The sequence below is a fragment of the Rhinolophus ferrumequinum genome, chromosome 21 (assembly GCF_004115265.2).
Source record: "Rhinolophus ferrumequinum isolate MPI-CBG mRhiFer1 chromosome 21, mRhiFer1_v1.p, whole genome shotgun sequence".
Lineage (NCBI taxonomy): Eukaryota > Metazoa > Chordata > Mammalia > Chiroptera > Rhinolophidae > Rhinolophus > Rhinolophus ferrumequinum.
The window spans coordinates 36,364,205-36,389,328 of NC_046304.1; the positions used below are offsets into that span (position 1 = coordinate 36,364,205).

Consider the following 25,124-nt stretch of genomic DNA (forward strand, 5'->3'; position numbering starts at 1 on the left):
GCACGCACGCTGCAGTCATCAGATCCCCTCATCTCTGAGTTACGGTAACTTGAGTCGTGCAGATGATTATCAGTCACCTGTAGACACGATGACTCAATGTGTATGAAACTCAGAATGGGTAAGCTACAGTAATTGAAAAGCCAACAGCTCACGTTTCTTTAGTAACACACTCATAAGAAAGGTTAGTCAAACCACAAGAGTGTAACTGCTCCCAAACCTGCACGGAGCTTCTAGTGCAGCTTCTAGTCAAAATCGTACCGCACCTTTGAATGACTAATGAGCAGCTTCAAGCTGAATTAGAGGTTTTTCTCCCAGTAAAAATACAAATGGCCACAGCAAGTCCTAAGTTTAGAAACCAAGGCTGCCTGGTTGGGCCATTCCCTACCTGTGATTCTTTTTAAAGGTGTCGATCCCTGATACCTAGGCTTTGGTGACTCTAAACCGCCTGACCTGAATTGCGGCAATGTGGCGAGGGCATATGGTTGTTGGCTTCTAAGTGCCAACTTGAAAGTACAGAATCACAGCCTAGAGCTAAAAGGGACCATCACCGAGCATGTGGGTTCAGGCCTCTGCCTTTGGGGTGGAGGGATGAGATCCACACCCTAACCTGTTTACTTCTGGTCTTTATATTTCATGGTACCTAGCACTGTGTCTTATACAGAATACTAATAAGAACACCTACTATTTATTGAGCCCCTATTATATATCCAGTGCTGTCCTAGGTACTCACGTTACCTAAGATGAATTATCATCTCTTAGTCAGATGAAGAACCTAAAGCACAAACAGTTTGATTAAGTTGCCAAGGCTGCTAAATGGAGAACCAGGATGCAATCTAAAGGCCCACGTACCTCAGTATGGGTTTGAGCGTTAACTGTTTCCCACCTGCTACCTTGGCCATGCCTGCACAATCCCACCACTGGCAGTGACTTTAGATTCTCTGCTGGGATGGTTCCCATGAGCAGTGGAAAAGCAACTGTGCTTTGTTCCATATGGGCCAGCGTGCAGCATTTAAGAAATACCTGTGATGCACAGTGTTGTGATGTCTAGAAGGTGTGTGACAGAGTGCCTGGCGTATGTGAGCACTCAGTAAGAGACAGATGTTTTATTACGACAATTATCATTATCGTCGTCGTCCTCACACCATGTTAGGTGCTTCGAGTAATACAAACGTAAGTGAATCCAATAGGAGGGGCAGCATTTACACAATTTCATTACAAATCAGTATCCTTAATACTATGTGGTGGAACCAAGTATACAGTAGCCAAGAGAGTGGAGAGAGAAAAACATGGATCACTTCTCAAATATGCCTCACATAACATGGGGCAAATGTTAATCTGTTCTTTTTTTTAAAGACCACTTGTTATCTGAGGTGGTGGTGGTAGCGGTGGTGGACATAGTCGTATGTCTCACAAAAAGCGGACTGTTAAACTTGCCTTGAGTGCAGAGGGACAAGACAGCCGAGAGGAGAGTAGGGGTGAAGACCACGTATACCAGGGGTGCCAAAAAATGTATACAAGTGGACACTTTGGTCAACGTTGCTCAAGCAGTAGTTTGCCATAATCAGAAGTGTCTGGACGCTGATGGTAACCACTCTGAGCACCTCTTATACTTGCAGAAGTCAAACGTGACTTGTATTCATCTTTTGTTATCGGTATATATTGAGTATTACAATTTTAATACAGTTTTCCTTTCTTAAAATGTGTGTACATTGTTTTGGCACTCTCTGTACTTATAAGGGCAGATTGAGGGTGGGCATTCCAGACCAAGAGCATGGAAAGAATGACTACATGGAAGTGGGAAAGTATTACACAGAAGTGTGAGTAGTTCACTGTGGCTGAATTAAAGGAGTAGTTAGCTGAATGATAAAATCAGAAAAGGCAAATTGGAAACAGATTGTGGAAGGCTCAGACAGCCTGGGTGGTTTGGATTTTATTCCAATGGGGAGCCATTGAAAGGTTTTTGTGAGGAGGGGGGAAAATGATTTGAACATTATAAAAAGAACACAATTCCAATATTACAATCATCATGATGGGATAATGTGAAATATTCAGGTTTTCTTTAAGTTTCTTCTTTGGGGGTGGCTGGTTAGCTCAGCTGGTTAGAGCACGGTGCTCTTCACAACAAGGTCGCTGGGTTCGATCCCTACATGGGCCACTGTGAGCTGCGCCCTCCACAACTAGACTGAAACAACTACTTGACTTAGAGCTAATGAGCCCTGGAAAAACACACTTAAAATAAATAAAAGTTAAAAATAAAAAGTTCCTTCAAGTCACTTGAATGTATTTGCTGCTACCTTCATACAATTTCCCGTGTGTATTATCGCTTATTCTTACAAGCACATATCAAAAAAAAAAAAAAAAAAAGGCAGGTAAGTAGAGTAAATGGAATATCTGATGGTGATTTATGGCTCTGATCTCAATCTAAATGAGACTAAAGTGACTAACACTTCTTCCAGGAGGAGAAAAGCAGAGGGGAGCCACAGAACAAGAAGCAGGAAGGTGAGTGAACAAAGAGAGCTATGGGAGTGGCGGTGAGGAAAACTGAGCTGGAGACCACATTTTTTTTTGTGGTTGTTGCTGCAGAAGCCTTTGTCCTCTGTGACACACAATGATGCGCCATTTGGATATTGTCTGTCCTGATGGGATCACCAGGAGAAGACATTTCTTTTCTTAAGGAAACACACCCTTGAGGGAGAATGACTGCCCTTCTTCAAGGCTTTTCTTTCACCAGTTTTCAGTAACTAGACTCATCTCTGTCCAAAGCCCCTGTGTCACACACATGCCATGCAGTGCTCTGGGTGACCTCCCTTGGACTACAGCACTTTGCAGGTTCTGGCCCTGCTCTGTGACCTACCATCCGTGCTGATAGGGGGAGCCATCTCTCTGATTCATTCCCTCCTTGGTAAAAGTACTTCACCGGTGGTTCATAATATCCCTTCAAACTATACAATTCTGTGGCTTTGTAATGCATCTAGATTATGGATTTCAGCTCTTTGGGAAGAGGTAGGAGAAGATGCTTGTGCTTTTAGAAACCGGTATTAAAACTGCTTCCTGTCCCTCTGTTAACCAAAACGGACAATTTCTCATTAGTTACTTACAGGGAGAACCAATGGTGTTTGTTGAAGTGTCAAAACCTCACTCACATGTTTACCGCGGGTGAGATCTTTTCTCATGTTCTTTTCAACATGAAAACTTTCTTTAATAAAGTAATACATAAAATTTTAAAAAATTAAGGAGATGCTATGGTAACCACTTTAGTTTGAATAACACATCTGTTTTTGGAGAAAGAATGAAAATCAGAAAAAGAAATATGCAGAAATGTAGTCATTTTCCTCCTCCCTCCAGGAGAGAAATCTGGCCTCTATTTTGAGCCAAGTATTTGAACATGGCCTAGTTAGAAGTATTGCCCGACAAGTTTATAACAGGAAAATAAGATTCAGAGAAAGGACAATCCTAAAAGGGTTAGGTGCTAAAAGTAAGGTCTTCTTGTTCTTTGAAAAGAACAACTAAGGATTATTTTGATGATGTTAAGATGCTGATTTCTAATGAATGTGTGTCAATTTATTTCCCATTTTAGAGAAAGTGATACAAAATTTCTTGGAGAATTAGGGGAAAAAATAATTTTATTTTTCTCCTTCTTGGGCGATTTAATTTTACTCTTACTCTTCAATAGAGGCATATTTTTTTTGTGTTTCTAAATGCACTTAGACTTAATCCAATTGTCACTTGTCCACAGTTTGTCCCTAATGGATGAGAAATGCTACCTGCTGGTAATTACTCCTAGCCTGTTCGGAAAGTATCAGGCTGACCTGATGCTATAATTTCACCTTTACTCTCACAGTTCAAGAGGTCAGGGAAGCCAAGGTTGGTCTGAGTGCTGTGCAACTGTCAGCAAGGATTAAAGGGAGTGACTCATTCTTCCTTCACACTTTACCCATTGCCATTTCCCTGGCGCTGATCTTTTCAGAAAATGGTGTCTTGGAGAGGAAATATAGGAGAGAGAAGAGAAAAGAGAAGGAGGGGAGGAGGGAGACATCAGCCCCATATGTTTTATATCAGTTCATCCCATACATTCATTGCACAGTGTCATAATGTTCCTCCCTCCCTTTGATATTGCTATTTTCTCTTAAAAAGGTTGATTCAGTTAAATGATTCAAGGGCTTTCTTTTATTTTAAAAAATATTTCTAAAACAAAGGTTCAGGATATAAATGAATGCTAGAAGATTACAACAGTGCTCAGGAACAAGAATATCACGTGTATAGCAGGAGCTCTATAATCATTTCATGATGAATGAATGGACAAAAGAGCAAATGAACAAGCAGTGATGCCCTAATCAAATATACAAATGTTGAGCTAATGCAGCTGTTTTATGGATATTCAAATTCATCTTCCTAAAAAACAAAAAACAAAAACAAACTCTAAAATATGTGGTATGGTTCATAACATAAACATCATGTCTGTACAACCTTGAGAAAAAAGTTTCTGAAGTTACACATATGGGCTTATCAACACCAAGCGGTATTCATGATTGCTGCCTTTTCTAACTCATCTCACCGACTGGTAGGATGATAGAGCAGGGAGGGACTGTCCTGATCACTTCATCACCTAATCGGTCTCCTCATTTCACAGATGAGTAAGTAAACAGAGGCCCAGAAAGGTTACGTGATTTGTCTAAAACACACACAGTTAAGAAATGACTGAGCTAGAATCAGAACCTGGGTCTCTTGGCTTCTAATTCAGTGTTCTTCCTACTGCACTATAATACTACAATTTACCAAAAAAAAAAAAAAAAAAAAAAATTCCCTTATGTGGGAATTCAGTTATGTGGGGCCCTGAAGCCCTGAAGTTGCCACCTCAGCTCAATCCAAAAGCTAACTCTACTGGGTTTCCTGATTCTACACAGAGAAAACGTGATGCTTCAGAAGACGAGAGAAATCAGCACCTACAAGATCAGCATCTCATGAGTCTGGAAATAGAGGAGTGAAAATCCTTTGGTCAGGATGGTAACAAACAAATGGAACACGGATTCCTGATGCAATGAGCAAAATGGCATGGACTTGGACATATGAACTATGTGTTTTCAAACCCATGAAAATACCAAAGCAACTTTTACTCTATTAAGTAGGGCTTTAGGTCAACGACAGGTTTAGGGCAGCTATTAAGAACCTTCTCTCATATATAGGTACCGTCTGTTACATTTTAGTTCTCTTAGACCAAAATGCATTGACCACAACTGGATTGAAATGAAGTCACTTTATATTTTTTTCTTGCCCATTTCTCCCCAAGTCCCTCCCACATCAACTACAGCCATTTCTAGAGTCAAAATTTTCCCCAAATTAAATTACACTCATGGCATAGAATAACAATCCAGGCTTCTTTTGTACTCCAGTCAGAACCTCTTCACAAAAGTAAAGATCAAAAGATATATAAGTAATGTCTCAAGATAATGTTTTGGAATCCCAGTTGGTCTACTGTGCCTAACTCCATATGGAAGACAATGAAGAGAAGGGGTCTCTCTAAACAGAAATGCACCAACTTTAGTCTGACATAATTTACTTTTAAAGTGACTAAAAGGGTGTAAACACTCTTCAGCTAATCAAAATAAAATAAATAAGCATAAATACCAAGCTAGGTAATTTTGAAATATATGGATTCTTTCAATATATCTTTATAATTCACATAAAATGTCTGCCTGTAAAACAATTATCTAGATCAGAATAAAATTTAGCCAGATTAAAAAACTTAATATTTATAAAACCTATTGAAAAGAATAAACACAAAAGGACTGGAATAAGAAATCAACAGTGGCAAGTAACTTTGGAAAAACAGACTGACAGATTTCCAAAATATCACCGGTGTTGAGGGAGCCCTATTTTCATGTGATAACTATTTTTATTCAATATCACTGACTTTCAATGTATAGCAAAACCGATACATTCAATTCAGCTGCCTACTTCACAAATACAAAAATACCAAGACAAAATCTATTTTAAATATCATGGTCACATTTATGTAAACATCTGGGAGAGTTCAGCAAAATATCTCTGCCTTCAGCAGCCCTAATACTTTAATGGACATCATTATTTATTAGCCATCTCCTTTTGCTGTTATTTTTTGACAATGTGAAAACCAATGGCATAAAAATTAACTCCGGTAAGATAGATGGCTAAATCAAACCTTGTTATTTCAATCTATGTTTTCCCAACCACTTTCCCTTAAAGTCAATTCTCAATCAAATTCAAGAAAATATGGCAATTCACTTTAGAGCATGAAAAAGGTTTGAGCATGATAACGGAACCAACTTGTAAAATATAATTACAAAAGATTACAAAAATGTTATCTCAAACATCTTACTGGTGTAAATTGCATAAAGTTTCTCATGCAACATATGTCATTCAGAATAAAGAGGAAGGAACAGCATTTTTGACATCAACTCCATTTAGGAAACTGGATACCAAATATTCCCATCTTCAGTTGTTAAGATTCTTTAGTTAAAATATTATTCTATTTGCTCTAGTTATCAAAATGAATCATGAAGAATAAACGTGTACAATGGAAAACCAATTACCTTCTTTTAACAGAAATTAAGCTAGGAAGGGCCTGTGTAGTAAGCATCCTATGTTATCTTATTCAAACTATCTGCTAACAACAGCAGGAAAAGGGTTGTATTCTTACCAATGAATTTCTGAGGCATTGAGCTTTTTCGTTTTGCCACATTGCTTGCTAATCTGTCCAGAACGAGAGCTCTTTCACTTCCCATCTCTGCTTTGATGTGTCTTGCCTCCGCACTTGCTGATTTGGAAAAATGTAAAAAGAAGAGGGAAAAGAACACGTTGGTAAATGGGGGAGAAAAGGAAATAAAGTGGAAGGAAAAGGGTCAGAGGTCTGATGCACACTCTGTTGTTACCTGTTGTTACTGTTCAGATTCTTGCTGTGATCAGTGAAGCCAGGGCACCAGGGCACATTCAAATCTTGCAGTCCTTATGCTGAGATGGGAAAGCCCAACCCATCCCCAACCAGTACCTTCATTAGCAAGAGGAAGTATTAAATAAACAGCCTGGACGTGGTTGGTTGCAAAAAAGATAGATAGATGGAGATCTTCTAACCCCCATCAGCCTTCTTTCTGATTCTGAGTAACTGCGTGTGACACCTGCAGACTGATATAATTCTTCTTAACAACTTTGAAAAAAAAGTATGGTGCCCCAGATTTACTGCTCTGTTTATGTTAATAGCACTTTTGAAAATACACTTACCCAGACAGCAAGAAATCTACTCAGTGATTTGTGTATTGAAATTCTGAGTGTTTTGTTTTGTTTTCTTTTTCTTTCTTTTCTACCCCCAGCACGCTCCTTTCAGTTCCTATCTTTTAAAATTCTATTTCTCTGGGCTCTGCATTATCTGTTTCACATGCTCTTCACATTTAAAAATTGTCTCAGTTAAAATTTCCCTGAGCAACACTTCTGTCTTGAAATTAAAGAGCAATTTGTATAATGAATCTTTATTACATTTCTAATGAAAAATGTGAATAAAAACTGCCTAAGAATATGGTTTGTCAATCCATGAATAGACCTTCCAGTGGTATAGGCCTGTGGTTCTCAGACTTGCCTGACCATTAGAATCACCTAAAAGAGCATGGAAAACACACCTACGCCCAGGCCCCTCTTCAGATCAATTAAATCAGGATTTCTGGTATAGGAGCCTAGGCAATAAGATTTTTAAAGCTCTCCAGATGATTTTAAAATGTAGCCAGAATTGAGAACCACTAGAAGAATAACTAATCAACTAAATAGTTAATTGGAATATATATATTTACCCTCATACAGCAGACAGTACCCAATAAGAGTTCATGTTTAACGTTCAAAGAGATACAGGCTGCTCTAAATATAGCCTTTAAACTTGAACACATAATGTTAGCCCAAGCTAGAGATCAGCAAACTTTCTCTATAAAGGGCCAGATAGTAGATATTTTAAACTTTGTGGGACACATATCATCTCTGGCCCATAGTCTCTGTTCCCCTCCCCCCTCACACACCCTTTAAGAATGCAAAAACCCTGTACACAACGGGGCTGCTTGCTACATTTGGCCTGAGGGTCACAGTTTGCTCACTCCTGCCCTAAGCAAACATATTGTGATCCAACAAACATTTCTCTCTGTTTTCTTATAAGCATTTCAGGAGGTCTAAACTAAACACTGAAATGAAGGATCTGTATATTTCTAATGTCTCTAAGGAAAAAGAAACTGAAATTAGTTTAAGGGACAAGAGTAAAAAGCAAGTGATAATTGCAGAATGGAATTTTCCCCCCAACTATATACACAGATGTAGGAATTGTCAGTGCTCATTCTGTTGAAGAGTTGCCGTGTGAAGAGTTCCTAATATATGGAAATAATGTCACCAATTCCTTGGTCTCTTAGACAGTCAGTACCACAAATGGACATGCCCAGAGAGAAGAACACTGGCCATCTCTGCAGTAAATGAACGACAGAAAAAGACCTCCAAGGCCCAACTGTCAAGTGTGGTCACGGCGAGAGAACCAAAGACAGATCAGAAAAAGAAATCAAAGTGTTAAATAGTGTTCAATTTTATTGTGGGCTTATTTTGTTGTTGTTGTTTTTTAAAACTCTATGCCAGTCGTTACACAATAAATTATGAAGCTCAGGACTTTGTAAAATTCAGGAATAAAATGATACCTGGCTCCAAAACTGAGTAAGAGAAGAGGATGATAATGACTATATTTACTAGACTTTGTGAATTTCTTATCAAAAATAATTCTGTGTTCTAAACAAATAAATTCTAGCCTCCAGTTTAAGCTATTTGTGTAATGAAAACAATAAAGGTCAGAATAAGAGGCCTGGGCAGCTTTTGGGCTAGTGGTGAAGTAATGCAACTTTGGCTGACCAACTGTTGTAAAGAAGTAGCACGTTAGTGACAGGACACTGCTACTGAGTGAAGTGGGTCAAATTCTGTCCAGCACAGGGATAGGTTTAAATGACCAAACAGGAAACTATTATATATATTATTTCCTTTCACACAAACCACCGCCAGATGTGGCACTACTCAGAGCCCCAAGAGCAGAGAGATGAAAGACAAAGGCCTGGGATTTGCAGTAAGTTCCTGAGGCTGTTATAAGGAGGCTTTTTCTTGAAGCATCAGAGAGGCAGCTAAGTTTGTGCTCAGACTGGGAACACTTATTCTGGTTTGAGCAACTGTGAGAGCACTAAATCCAGGTAAGACTCCCCCCACCACTTTGTATTTATTACCAAAAAAATTTACAGTGACTTGGGAATGAAGAACAGTACTTTGGGAACTTTAAACTTTATCCCCATTTTACCACCATTCTTATTAGTCCCTTTAGTCCTTCCTCTAATCATCACCCAGAGGTATGTCCGTTTCATCCTAGGACTTTCCCCACGCGTTATGCTGCCAGTCGAGTTTCCCCCTTGTCTCTCAGCAGTCACTGTGTACATTTCACCAAAGTCACTATCAATTACCAAAAGCAGCTTTCTGAGGACACATACTCAACATCCTCTATATTTGGGAGGATGCTAAAGTGGGGATACATTGACCTAAATAACGTAATTAGGACATATCACTAAATGGCAACCCTCTGAGATAACATCACCTTTTAGTATCCCTGGTTACTCACCAAGCTTTCTAGATGAATCTTACCCTGTAAATCAGTGACCAAATGACTCACATTTAAAAAAATGAAATTCTAGAAGTTATGGATAGACAGATAATTTGAGGCACAGGTGGAGACTTTCCCATTTCCACAACTCGGGTTAGATTGAAAGAAATCCTCTGAAACTAAGCTGGAGGGCTTCATCTGCCCAAACTCCCCCCACCGTTTCCTCAAAATACCAACTCCAAGAGCCCACCCTCATTGTACATGTGACCACACGCTAGAGATTAAATCAATCTTTACCGAGTTAACTGAGTTTTCTAATTGGCAAGTTAGGCAAAGCCAAATTTTCAAATGAATATGGCACACTCTTATTTTCGTTCCCAAGCTGCTAGTTTTTTTGCCTTGCAATAGTTGGACAGCTGCTGCACAATACCACTAAATGATCGCCCCTTAAAACACAAAGAAATGTTCTGGAGTTAGACAATCTTTTTGGGATTACAAAGAGTTTAGGCAGTACACTGAAAAGAAAAAAAAAACAACAGAGGACTATTGGCTTTTGGTTCTCTGCTTCAACTTTAAGACCCAACTGTCTATTTATACTATTTATACAAACAGTCTAGACTTGTTATCTTGCTGCATCATGTCTTAAAAATGTAAGTGGAGGGAAACCAGTTTGGCAAGATAGTAAGGGAACAAGATAATGGGTATAAATGACGAAACAGGAAATCCGTTCCTAGGTGGTGTTTGGCAGTTTAATGTCGCAAGGGGTGGGTGTGGGGACTATGGGATGGTGGCAAGGAACAATTTGCACACTTGGTTCATGAGTGAGCACAGAAGGAGTGGGATTGTAGTTCTGGATCAATTTCCCTTCATGTCACTTGCCTATTACACAGTGCATATACCAATTTTCATTAGCCAAATGATTTTAAAGACATTGAAAAAAATAAATAATAAAACTAACATGAAGTCATAATTACAGAATAGATTACTACCTTTAATCTCTGCACAAGTCTTAGTTTGGTTTTTAGTTAACTGTGTCCAAGATGCAATTTCTATCTCAAAGTGATTTCAGATTAAACTATGTAATTTGTTGTGTTTTTGTTTTTGTGCAAAATCCTTCATTAGATATTGAAGTGTTAAATGGAGCTCAAATAAGAGGCATGCTTCCTGTCTCTTCTATGGTGTCAGTAGCTAATAGAGAGTGGAACAAAAGGGTGTTAGTGTGCAATCTGAATTGTCTAGCAAGAGATTGCTATCAAAGACAGGCAGGTTCTAACAAAAAAGCTACATAAAATTGTCACCTTTTTGAGTAAGCAGAAAGAATACTACCTATAAGATAGTATCAATTTTTAAAAAGAAGAATCAGTTGGGAAAACAGACTATTAAAATGTTTTTTAACTTTTTCTTTGGTCTGCTACTTGGTAAAAATATAAGTTTATTCTGAAACTCTCATGCTTGTATTAACTCAACTGAAACAATGAGAATAAAGATAAAAGGTTTTGACTCCTAGTTTCATAAATAAATATAATTATTCAATTACTTTAAAATCTTGTTCTTGCTAGAACTCATTGTCATACAAAAATATGTCCCACTCCAAGTATTCATAATTTGTGTGAAATGAGGCTAAATGAATCTCTATACCAGCTGTTAGTCCCTTTCTGGAATAAGGATCAAGCTAATGTGAAAATGAAATCTGTGGTGTTCTATATTCATTATTCTTTTCACATATACTCCATTAAGACAGCAGAATTGGATTATCTTGATGATGTCATTCATGATGTCTGGTGAAGAAACGTGGACCAAAGTAGCAATATCACACATTGTCTATTAGACCTTGTGTTATATCAGGGGTGTCCAAACTGTTTTCAACGTTTTTCACCAAGGGCCATATACGGTAAAATACACAAACAGCCGGGCCACTCACTCGAGGTGAAATACGTATTGCCTCACCTGGTTTATTTAAGTAAACTAAATATATTTTTGGAATTTGCTGCGGGCCGGTAAAAAATGGATCGCGGGCCGCAGTTTGGACACCCCTGTGTTATATCAATAGATCAAGTACCCAATCCCTTGTTGGAGTGAATTCTTCAAGGGTAGGGCTTTAACCTTCACTCATCTTTACAAACAGCTCTGACACAGAGCCTGACACATAGAGAATACAACCAATGCTATCAGAATAATAGAAAAATGATCAGTAAGGCCAGAAGTCATGTTGCCCAACACGGCATTCTTTGGCAGACTGGTCTCCACTCCAAGGCCTTTATCTGTTCTGCTTCCATAATGGCTTGCTTCCTGTTGGGGGCAGGTTGGTCCCAAGGCTTGGCTGTCACACTAGGCGCACTTCAATTTACAATAAGCACTTGATGAATAAGTGCTGAATCGACAGTAGCAATGGAGCATCATCACTTTAAAAGCTAGGGATGAAGGGATAAGATGTACTACTGGTGATTACTTTCATCATCAGGGTCAGAATGGAACTCTATATCCAGATTGGGACTCCCAATTTTAGGAAGGAAAGAGAAATGGAAACCATATTGGCAATAATTAAAGGATTGGTTTGTGTTGGATTAAACAATATTTACATTTTGGATTTCAGTGAAAATCAGGGGAAATATTTGAAATATAAAAGAGAATAATACATTGACTGATGTGCAGTATTTATTATACTTAATTAAGCTGTGACTTTATATATTTTGTAAACTGAAACCACCATTACAACATATATGTTTAAAAAAAAATCAAAACTTGCTGACTTAGTTAACCCTTTATTTTTTTGCTGAGACTTAAAATAAAGTATGTTGCATGCATCCATCAAACCACCTGTGAAATGCAAATTAACTCATCCTCTGTATTTCAGCATTTCCTGAATCACCTTATACCACTGAAGATAGCTCAATTATTTCTTTACATATCTTCCAAATTTGAAATTTCTAAAAAAAGTTATGAGGATGGGAAGTAAGGTGTGATCTTACTTCAAAATCAAGAATTTTGAGCTTCTTGTTCTAGAGGGTAGTGTATTGACTTTTTTCCTCTGACTTCCAGAAGAATCAAAACACACATATATGCATATGTATGTGTCTATTAGTATGTATGTTACTATGTTTCTTTTGCTAACCAGATAATGTATGACCTTTAAAAAATATAATCAAGCCATATTTCCCAAAAATGGAAAAAGTAGAAAACGCCCAAATGTCCATTAACTGAGGAATGGATAAAACATAATAAATCTAGAGAATGGAATATTATTTGGAATATAATTATTTGGAATATAATATTATTCCTTTTTAGCCATAAAAAGCAATGAAGTGATAACACATGCTACAACACGATGAATCCTGAAAACATTATGCTCAGTGAAGGAAGCCAGACATTAAAGGCCACATATTGTATGATTCTATTTAAGTAAAATATTCTGAATAGGCAAATCCATAGAGACAGAAAGTAGATCAGTGGTTGCCAGGGGCTGGAGAGAGGGGATATGGGGAATGACTGCTAATGGTGGCGGTGGGGACAGGGTTTCCTTTGGGGGTCACGAAAATGATATGGAATTAGATACTGGTGATGGTTATATAACTTTGTGAATATATTTAAAACTACTAAGTTGTTCACTTTAAAAAGATGAATTTTATAGTATGTGAATTCTCTCTCCATACATTTTTTAAAGTTAAAAAATATAGTTAATCATGAAAACAATGGATGTTCTAGTGATTTTAAAATAAATCACTGAATTTTTGATGTCTCAATTTCCTCACCTCTAAAATGAGGTAAGATTAGATGCTCTCTATAATCCTTCTAGCTTTAAATATTAATGATTCTACTTGGAATATAACAGATATTGCTAACTTGGGGATTTCTCACAGTAAGACTTTTGTCTATTGTCTGAAATATGGAACTAGGAGTAAAGAGGCCCAAGTATTGCCTGACTAACCTGAAGCATGTCACCTAAGATGTCAAAACCCAAGTTCTGGGTGTTTTTTTTTTTTTCTTTTTTGAAAGAGAGTAAACATTTCTCTTTAGAAATAAGAGGAAATCCAACTCCTTGATAAAACCAAAGATGCCATCAGGATAAAAAGCAGAAGCAGTACAAACCAACGGAATTCAGTTGGCCAGCTCCTAACACCATAAAATAGGCTTTATCTACAACAAAAGTTTCCTCTCACTCAAACGGGTACAGTTAAACTACTCATGATTTCCACTCCATTTTCCCCGAGTTTCACATTATTTCTGTTATATTTTTGTAATCTTTCTGCTTTAGAATGTTCAAACTATTCAACTGCTGTTGTCAAACGCCACATCTCATGAGGGCTTGTACCTACTCTAAATAAGCAACTGGTTCAAATGACCAAATAAAAATGTCAGACAAGCCAAAATGCAGAACCAGGCTGATGGTCAATGGGATGGGACAAAGGACAACTGCAGAGATGCAACACAAAAAAGTTTTAGGCCGTTTCGACTGAAGAACGAAAAGGAAATAAAGCCACAATTGACATATGGAAAGACATCTAGTGTTTCAACCAATTGCCACTAGGCATATAATTCAAAACAATGAATAAAATATGAAATTCCCAAAGCCAAACATAAGTGTCACAATAAATCATATGAGTAGACAAGTATATGATTCTTGGGCCTTGTGCAAAGAAAATTGGTGTGGTTTAAATCAACTCTGCCCTAGCCACTTCTCAAGCTGCTCTACCCTCAATCTCATTTCAGTTAATGGTAACTGCATTCTTCATCACATCCCACATCAATCTGTTAGGAAATCCTTTTGGCTCTACCTTAAAATATATAATTAGAACACTTCTCACCACCCCTATCACTATGAAGACACAATTTTCTCTTGCTTGAATTATTGCAATGGCCTCCTAACCAGACTCTCCAATTTCTAAACTTGCCCCACATACAATCTATATTCTCAAGTAGAGTGATTCTTTTCAAATGAGAAGCCCAATCATGTCACCTCTCTGTTCAAAACCCTCTGAAGATTTTCAATTTCACTCAGAACAAAAGCCAAAGTCTTTACAATGGCCCACAAGGTCTGATAAGATCTGGTGTCCCATTTCCTCTTTGGCCTCCTGTCCCATTACTCATTCTGCTTCAGCCGGCACAGTACTATTTATACTCCTTCAAACTCAAGCCCCAGGGCCTTTGCACTTGCTATTTCCTAGTTATCTGCAGGGCTCTCTCTGCATCCCTTTAAGTCTGTTAAAATTTCACCTAGTCAAAGCCTTCTTCCCTGACACATCTCAGCCCCCTGTTCCTGTTTCTTTTCTTTTTTTTCCATTTACTTATTATTAAATTTATTGGGGTAACATTAGTTAATAGCATTATGTAAATTTCAGGTGTACAACTTTATAATACAACAACATCTGTATCCTCTATTGCGTGTTCCCCATTCGAAGCCTAGTCTCCTTCTGTCACCATATATTTGATCCCCTTTACCCTCTTTGTCCCCCCCATCATTTTTCTTGATACTATTTACTACCTTCTAATATACTGTATAAATTACTTGTTTACTTTGTTTATGGTCTGTCTTTCCCCATTAAAATAGAAACTCCACAGGGGCAGGATTTTTTTGGTCTGTTTATTTACGATCGTATCCTGTCACCTGGAACAGTAGCTGCTCACTAAAATGTGTGGAGAATGAGTGTTGCTGAACTCACCAGTCTCGCCCAGATCAGTGCTCTGAAGAAACGTACGGCAGCGCTCCTTGTGCTCCTCAAGTGAGCTCCTCTGCTTGTAACTCCTTCCACAAAACTCACATTTATAGGGTTTCTCAACTATAAGGAGAGCACAAGCAGCACTCAGTGACCTTCAGGGGTTACAGAACAAACGGCATGTCGGGGCTCTGTGAAAATTGTCTACTAGGAATGAGACTGCTGAGGGGATCCAGCGGATGTGGATACTTCTGCATCCATATTACTTTTAAATTTAGTGGACTGAAATACGGTAATGGTCTACAATGGATTATTATATTATTCTTCGAAAGGATAGTCTCCTTTCACAAATGAAAAGGATCTGAATTTAATAATTATTGTTGAGCTCCAGATCCAATCCTGTTTCTTTCGAGAACAATACAGGTCCTTTTCATTGTTCAAGGAGATTAGTGTGGTTTAAGAAGGAAACAGGAAGGGCTCGTTTATTTTGTGACATCCATTTGGCTGTAAGCAAGGAATGCTGCACTTTGTGGGAGTTTGCCATTCAGCTAGAAACTGATGGTCTTTTAGGGCATTGACATGTTTGGGTAAATTTAGCTTATCCTTGCCAGGTGGCTGGCTATAGCAAAGTCTGGGCTAAATTGATAAAAATGGAGCTAACAAACTGAAGATATTTTTGAATAATAGAAATACGAATGAATTGCAAAAATGACTTCATCTTAATTTCTAAGATAAAGCAAAAGTTTCCTCAAAAGTTCATCCATACAATTCAGGCTGTCTTTGTCCTCCCTACTCCTCTAAATGCTTTATTGCTTAAAAATAAGTAGGAACTTCAACTCTGTGTGCAGGGTTGGCCTTTCTGATTTTTTCGTAAAATGTACCCCATAAATTTGTCAGAGTTTTAGGGACTGAGATTTTTATTTTCTAATTCTCTTGCTCTGTTTATAATAGAACCTTTGGGACTTAAAGCACTAAAATATCCTCATGGATTAAAAAAATGCAGGTTTGCTAGAGCTAAAAATGTTAAGTTTTTGAATAAATTGGTACCCTTCTAGAATCTGTCTTAAAAATGACTACTATTGTTGGCTCGTACTTGAAAAAAGCAACAGAAGAGAACTGAAAACTGTTGTAATTTTTTTGGACCAACCTCAGACTTAATTCATTACTTTGAATAACGAGCTGTAAATAAAACCCTCCTTTTGCCACTTATGGTGTCTCATGGTGAGTGTTGTTGGAGCTGACTTGTTCAATCCTTAGTCTCCGAATTGTGGCCAGTTGCAGATTTGGGGCTGGGTTTTAGTCAAAGCAGTACGTGGACTGACATAAAAACAAACTTTTTTTTTTTTTTGTCTTCAATTAAAATTTTGTCAGATAACATCAAGAACATGAAGTCCTAAATTTGAAAAATAAACTCAGTTTTATTTTTCTAGGAGGGAAATTCTAAAAGCTGAAAAAAATTTTATCGTGCTTGGTTAAAATAAGAAGTGAAAAAACATCAAGACAGAACATTGCTTTTTATGCATTCTTGTTGCTGCTCATCTTTTAGAGATTAAAAATAAACAGGCTGGTCTAGAAGAAAGTTGGGTTTAAGAAATTTAGCCCACATACACCTAAAACTAATACAATGTTATATTGTCAGTTATATCTCAATAAAAAAAAAGAAATTTAGCCCAGAATGGCCAACTTCCCCCACTCCCAAATTTAGCCCAGAACAGCCAAAAGTAACCCCCAAGAATGATTTATACCTAGTTTATAGTTTTACATAACTTACAAGTTGTACAACATGGGTTTGTCCAGACTTTTGAATGAAGTGTGTGTGTGTGTGTGTGTGCGCGCGTGTGTGCGCGCGCGCATTTAAGGAAAATAATCTTTTAATAAAGTTTACCATAAGAGAATACGATGGCTATAATTTTTTCACAAAAATTAAGAAGGCATTTTTATAGGGCAGGCTCTTCCTGTCTGACTGTGTTGTTCTCCAGGGGAGCAAGGATGGTAGGAGATGATCATCCCCATTGAGCCAGACGGAGAGCAATTAATGCCTTAATGGAAGTGTAATTAGCCCTAGAGGTCTCTGCTGTTGTAACCCTTCAGAACAGGAATGACAGATGAAAACCTCAGTACTTAACTCTTTCTAGTTTCGGCAATGGGCATTGAGGAACACACATTGACTAGATCTGGAATGCTCACTGCTCTCACTTACCAGAATGTGTTCTAAGATGACCTGTGAGTGCATCTCTTCTCTGGCATGCGTAGTTGCAGAGGTGACACTTAAAAGGTTTTTCCCCTGTGTGCAGTTTAATGTGGCGGAGGAGGTTACCTTTCTGAGTAAAAGATGCCCCACACTGATTACACTGGAATGGGCGTTCACCTTTAAAAAGGACAAAAAGGAGATTTCTGATCAGTGCAAGTGGCGAAGCATATGCACAGATTAGATGCCTATGGCAAAAGCTCATCTTTTAGCCAGTTTCTGTGCACACTAGGATCAGCTGGGAGCTGTATTTCAAGGCAAGCATAAGACTTCCTTATGGAAACTTCCCTCTAGAAGAGAAAAAGCACTCACCTAGCAAAGCTATTTTAGGTATCACCTTGTCCTGAATCAGAGCAAAAACACAAGAGTAGCTCTAGATGTAAATTTTTACATTACTTAGCATTCCTTTTAAATATAATCTCAATCTGAGAAAAGAGCCACAGCCTCAAATCCTAATAAACTACTGAGGGCCAGAATGCTTCTTTTAAAAGGACTGATAACAGATACCAGATGGAATCTATTGGGCTCAGTAGGACTGTTGTATTTGTATGCATTTCTACAGACTGCCTGTTTATTGTCTGAAGATAGATTTTTAAAAATTGGTAATAAAAACTATATCCTTTCATCTACCAAATCTGAACCAATACAATAAGATCTGCCTTTTTTATAAAAGTTATACAAAAATATATGAAAGATGCTTAAGAAGCCTATCACACGATTCAACTCCTACTTATCAACTGAAGAAAAAATATTTGGCTGACCTAGAACACTGCTGTCTCTACAGTCCTTTTTTTTTAATTCATAGCATTTACAATATGTTTGCCAAATGCATGGTAAGGCAGGAATAAAAATTACTGGGTAAATGGAAATACAGAGAGGGAGAGATACATCAGAATTATAGCAAAAATCAATAAAAGTAATCAAAAGTCCTCCCACATTCCACCACTTCATTTTTCACATGGCTGCATTAGTACGGTTTTCAGAACAATAGATAAAGGAGACTATTTACCAGTATGGCTCCGCTTATGAACCATTAAGACATTGAAGCTGATGCAGGATAAGCCACACACATCGCAATTCATCTTGCCACTGGTCGGCCTGCTACTTTCATATGAGACAACATGCCTCTCCAACTTAATGTTTTCATATTCATTGTATTCTCTTGAATAGCTGTAAGGAATTTCAGGCTCTTCTACATTTCCCATGGGCTCTGGCTTGAAAACATTCTCATCCCTTTCACTGTATTCATCTTTCACTTTCATTGAATCATCTGCAGGGAAGAAAATGCAAGAAATGAACAATGATTATATTTGGAGTTATCAAAGCAGCTCTAAGAGCAGAGAACCACAATTGACAATTAAATACCAAATGAAGCTAACATAATATTGTAGATCTATAAAACAAGAAAATATCATTCAGATGATCACTCATTATTTGAATTCAGAACCACAGCCAGGGGAAAACACACACACACACACACGACAGTGTTTTAGGCCATCCAGAAAATTAGAAATAATACATTTTAGTTATGGACTGCTCAAAGCAACCATGAAAAAACATTTTGAGCAATTCTTCTCCAGTATTGGGGGAGAAGAAAGGTTTTCAGATCTAGCCAATCTTTTTGGTGGCTGCAATGAAAAGGCAAGGTGATGTACTCTTTGATTTCAAGAAGAAAATTCAATTCTTTCAATGCATCCAATTTAAGCTACCAAGATTGAAAGTTTAATAATTACTATGGTTTTTCAGATTTTAAGCCATGCTTTGCCTGTTTCTCTTCCATGTATATAAACTGCTAAAATGAGTCTTATCTATCTCTCTTGGAACTGATAAAGAGACAACACTGAAAGTAGAGGAAGTTGGCAGTACTAGTGAAATACTGTTGAGAAAGATAAAAGGAGAAGTAATTCTTTAACATAACCTTCTAAGGAGTCACTTTCATTGACACAGGTAAATGAAGCTCAACTTAAGCAAGAGGAAGGGCCCCTATACCCAAGTTAGGGAGGCTAAAGTCAAGATCCTAGAATTGTAGGACTGGATAGGGAGGAAGGGCTGGTCCAAGTGAGTTGCCTGACCAGGTACTACTTAAAAAGAACCGCAATACTCTTAAGCTGAAGAACATAAGAAATGAAGAAGACAAATTTATATACTCATGCTAACAAAACCTAAATATTTGCCTGACGTGATAATAATAAACGTTTGTAAGGGATTTTTCGTGTATAAAATATACTGCCTAAATGCTTACTTTTTCAAACATTTGTTCTTAGAAATTGGAAGTTGTCTTTCTCCATGAAGAATTGTAAATCAATGGAATTTTAAGGCTGGAAGAGAATTTAGAGATCATCTAATCCACCCCTCTTGTTTTTCAGATAAGGAAACAGAGGAATATAGATATTTTCTTCGGTGATCTGTCTAAGGTCATAGTGCCAGTTAATAGCAGATGTAATTAGAATGCTGAACTTGGATTTGACCTCGCACACCAGATACATAAAGTCTAAGTGGTGTCTTCCACGTCTTCCATCAATGGTGTAGACGTTAAAAACCAAAACAGTGAAGAAAAGATATTTAAAAAAACTACATGTCTTCAAAATCACCAGTAAGTGCAGCTCCTGTTGCCACATAGGAGGAAGTACAACTGCAGCTGTGCCTGGCTTGCTACCTTCAACCAAGTTTCAATTTTCACTTCTATCAAGGTTACCTTTCATCTATATTAACCGTGTTTGCTTAATAGAGCAAGACAGGGCCTAACCACCAACAGAGGAGCCATGGCTGCAACACTGTTCCACCGCTTCTCACCATGGTTCATGGTTCACAACCTTTTACTCTTTGATTAGAAGAGATGTAGGGCTGTAGGATAAGTCTGACGATGTGTTTCAAATTTGCCCACCCTATGCATCTGGGTTACATATGAATTGATATTCATTTCCTTTTTGGAAAGAGGTTCATTCCCTGCTTTCTTTGGACAGGTCTTGCCTGCTTTCACATGGAATTTGCTTAAGTGGTTTTTATTTAAATTTTTTTTTTTTTTTTTTAGAGAAGGATGCACCTGAGGCATGTACCCTCCTCCCTTCCTCCATCACTCCAGCTGCGGGTGATATCCCACCAAAGCTTGAGTGCTCTTCAGTTTGCATGTAGGCGTTTAAAAGAACCTCAACGGAAAACTTCAGCTACTAAAAACCAAAAACAGCAGATAGAAAGGGCCAGCAGAAAAGGATGCTTTGAATTTTGGTTATAAAATGTTCATATGAACAGACTCAGGCCATTCCGTGGTCAGTGACATTTAAAAAGTAGTAATATCAATGTGTTGGGTCTTTCTGAAAACACAGGACATAAGAGAGTTGCTCCTTCCCTCAGGATTTTGGCTTTAATGAGCTTGACCTAGAACTCAATACTACACTGACCAGGCTCAAGATAAAAATCTTGGCATTTGTCCTTTAGGATTTAGCTGTAGAACAAGGAAGGCAGTATTTGACACCAAGGGCCCTAAGGGAAAGTGTAAAAGTCACATGGACAGGGCATTAGGTAAGTTCCTTGGACTTACTGGACCAAAAGAGTTCCCATATAGTTGTTGGTTTGCCTTTAGAGTCTTAAATCAGTTTTAGATAAAAGGCCGGATGGCCTCTCTGCATGGCTACTAAAGATCAACAATTCATTATGGTTTACCATGTGAACGGAGCTGAATATTAGAATACATTAGTATCTGAGATACGAAAGGAATTTCTGTGAGATTATTTGGCTTAGCACTCAGCCTTCAAATATAGTCCACTAAAACTACCAAGAAAGACACTAGTCTGCTCTAAGGAAGAGATTCATTCCATCTCTTGGGAGGTAGATTAATTGGAGCAGAGGAAAGGGGGGGCATTCCATAGTATCCCTTGAAAACATTAATAAACATGTCTAAAATCAAATTTGTCATCTCTGAACCCAAATCTGCTTCTAATGTATGATTTCTTTATATTTACAACTGGCATCTTCCTTCTTCCATCTTCAAGTCTTGAAGCTGGAATTCTTTTCCTTTACATCTCTGCATCAAGTCAGTCTCCTGGACATAGAGATCCTACGTTTTCAGGCTCTCTGGATGCCAACTCCTCTTTTCCATTCCCTTTGAAATTTAGTTTAGCCTCTCATCTCATCATACCTACATTCATCCTCTCTCAATATTCCTTTTTAGACAGATTTACTACAAAAGTAATCTATGCTTTCTGCCCCTACATCCTCGAAATTGATGTAAAATCCCCTGTAATCTGGATTCAGCCTCCGTAATTTACTGAATCTGCTCCCCTGAAGATCAATAATCTCTTGATTCCTAAATCCAGTGGCCTTTTGTGTGCTCTTCTCCCCAACTTGTTTGTAGCTGTTGACACTATTCACCATTCCTTGTCCAAGAAACTGTACCTTCTTCCTTTACCTTTCTGATTGCTTCTTTCTAGCTCCTTTCCCTCCCTCTGCCTCCTAAATACTGTCCTTAAGCCTTTTTCTTTCCCTCTACACCTCCTCTGGCAATTTCATCCACTCTTAAGGCTTCAACTGACATTTTATATGATTAATCCCCAAATATATGTCTCCAGGAGCAATCTGTCTTCCCTTCCTCAGTCCTCTATTCCCAGAGGCCTTCTGGGTATATTCTGAGTTACCCAGGCTAGAATGTTTGCAATCATCTTGCCTTCCTCTTGCTTGCACCTCACATTTGATCACCCATTAGTTCTAGTTTTGTACCCTCTCTCCAGTCTGCTCTCCTCCCCACTATTTTGCACGCCCATTATCTTAAATCTCAGACCCTGATTACCCTCCCCATGATATTGCGTAGCCTCCACGTTGTTCTCCCTGCCTCCTTTCTCTCTCCTTCCCAGCTCATCCCATTCACCGACACCAGACTATTCTTCCTAAATGATAGCTCTGGTCATATCCTGGCCTTGTCAAAATTCTTCAACTTCTTCAAATTCTTCAAAATTCTTCAAATTCTCCATTGCCAACAAAATCAAATCCAAACTCAAAAACAAAGACTTTAAAAGGCCTTTCAATATCTGGCCCAACCTATCTTTGTAATGTTGATTTGGATTACTCAGATGTCTTTAACCAAACTAAACAACTCCTCAGTATTCTTGATTCTATTATTTCCACTGCCTAAAAGGTCTTTCCCCAACATTGCCACAGGTCCAAATCCCACACATCGCTGAAGGCCAAACTAATAAGCTATTCCCCACTACTATGCCTTCCCTGGATCCTTCAGCTGCAAAGTAATCTGTTCCTTCTTTCTCTGAGTTACTAATAAACTCACCTCATCTCCTGTATGGACATGGAAACTCTGTGAGGTCAGAAGGTGCATAGGTGTTTTGTTTGTTTGCTTTAACTCCGTATCCCCTATAACACTGCTTAACCCATATATGTAAGACCAGAGGTTGTGTGGTTTTAAAATAGGAATTTGGGAGGAGTCTCACCATAGACCTAGGTACTAATCTGGGTGTGGCAACTGGAACTATGTGTTAAAAATATGCTCTCTAGAACTGCTGCTCTAGAGTTTGACACAGTGCTCTATATAAAGCACATATACAATAAATACTCAGTACATGAATATACCACTGCATTAGCCTCCTAACTGGCCCATAGTGTATGTGGCCTCTATTTTATATTATATTCTATAACTAAACATTCTGTTGCACTAAAACCCCTGTTCAGAAACTTTCAATGATTTCTTTTTGCTTACAATAAAGTCCAAACTCCTTAGCACCACATTCAAGCGCCTGTCCAGAACCTGCCCTAAGCATACCTGATCATCTCATTTTTCACTAGTCTCCTTGACTCATGCTTTTCCTTAGACTAGAATCTTTCTACTCAAAGCGAAGTCCTTGGATTAGGTTCCAGTGTCCCCTGGGAGCTTGTTAGAAATGCAGACTCTCAGGCCTCACCCTAGACCTACTGGATCTGAATTAGCATTTTAACAAGATCCATTTTAGCATTTTAACAAGGATTCTTATGCACATAAAGTCTGAGAAGCACAGCAGCAATCTGACTAATTGCAATTTTCTAAGCCTCCTCTCCAGTCTTTCCCATATCTAAAATGCCCTTTCCCTACAACAGCATTCTATTCAAACCTCTAGAAGTTCGTTAAATGCCTCTTCTTCCATGCAGTCTTCCTTGATACCCTAGACTAGAAAACAATTCTTTTTCTGTGCTCTCTCATATACCTACCTCATTGTACTTTATATTTAGCATGATGTCATTAACCTCTACCAATTCACCTTAATATGGTTGATGTGTTCATAAAATGTTACATGTAAATCCAATAATACTATTCCATTGATTTACATTATCTATTCAGAGATGTTTATCTTCATTTTTCATTGATTTACAGTTGTCAGTGACTTACGACACCTAAACTGTAAAGGCAGAAAATCTTTTAAAAATTTGGCAAGAAATAACTTGAATATACCTGAGGAACTGCCCCACAAACTCCTCGGTCTTTTGTAATCTGAATAATCTCCCATTTTAATTTTGTAAATTCTAGTCTTTTGCAATCAGCTTTCTTAGACACACAACTAAAACTGCCCCTTAAAAGACTAACAAGAATCTTCATAGGCACTAGCAATATTTTAATTCTTAAGCCAGGTTTTGGGTCCATGGGCGGCTATTCTGTTATTCTTTAAACTATGCACATAATTATATTTGCAATTTTGTGTGCATGATATATACCATAATAAAAACTGTTAAAGGCTTCCTGTAAATTTTTTATAATTGAACTTATGTAGAAAAGGACATACCAAATCACAAATTGCTGATAAAGGTAATTGCTAAACATTCCCAGAGGGGGAAAAAAGATGTCTAAATTGAATCTAACCCACAGAAAATTAGATTAAACTGAACTTCTGTCTAAAGGAGCTACTCTGGGGTACAATTGCTCCCATCTTTGTCTATGTTCTGGAGGCCTCTTAGGAAGATGACACACTAACACAAACACACCCCCAGAGAGAATTTTGTAGGCTGAAGAGAACAAAGGCTTGGCTCACTGGGGCTGATGCACATGGTTTCATTTCCTGGGGTGATGGTTATCACATGAAAGGCTTGCACTCCAGAGTAGACATTTTTGGTTTCACCTGAGACATTGCAAAAACAATGGGTCTTGGAAAGGATCCAACATCTAAATCCTTCAGGGGCAATAACAGTCTCAGCCAACTGTGCCTCAGTTTGTTTTTACAGGCACATAAAATGCTCAGTTAGAGAGAAGAACCTATCAAAGATGGCAAACAGAACAGGCAACTTGAGTGTGTTGGATAGTTGTTAGTAATTTCCCAGTGTCAAAGGGGGGGTTTTGAATTTCCACTCTGAACTATGAGATCTTAGAATCCAACTCAAAGAAGGACCAAGAGTGGAGTAATAGCCTCAAGTTTGCCAGAGATATTGCGAGAAGGGACAAAATAAGATAGAGGCTGTTAGACAGGGAAGCCACAAAAGGGCGATGTTGTTTAAGTGTTTTACAAGGATTGGGGGTCATAACCATGAAATCCTCAGCACATGCAAAAGTCAACTGGATAACAAAGAAGCTTAATCATCTTAATGTGGCATTTTAATGATGCCACTGATTTGCTATGCCAATTCAGAGATA

At 38.1% G+C, this 25,124-nt stretch overlaps 1 protein-coding gene across 4 annotated transcripts in view; it reads right to left on the bottom strand.

Annotated features, from left to right (window-relative positions):
• The window catches only part of IKZF3 (IKAROS family zinc finger 3), a 76,643-nt gene that overhangs the window by 5,449 nt on the left and 46,070 nt on the right, over nt 1-25,124 (bottom strand). Inside the window, exons 1-5 of one of the 4 annotated variants that reach the window (XM_033091851.1) lie at nt 19,261-19,297; nt 18,537-18,797; nt 17,480-17,647; nt 15,286-15,402; nt 6,677-6,793 (exon numbers count right to left, since the gene is read on the bottom strand). In XM_033091851.1, coding sequence (XP_032947742.1) covers nt 6,677-6,793; nt 15,286-15,402; nt 17,480-17,647; nt 18,537-18,789 — 655 coding nt within the window. In that variant the 5' untranslated portion in view covers nt 18,790-18,797; nt 19,261-19,297. Of the gene's footprint in view, nt 1-6,676; nt 6,794-6,908; nt 7,147-15,285; nt 15,403-17,479; nt 17,648-18,536; nt 18,798-19,046; nt 19,205-19,260; nt 19,298-25,124 lie in introns of those variants that run through there. The other 3 variants (XM_033091850.1, XM_033091849.1, XM_033091852.1) reach the window with 3 other exon arrangements.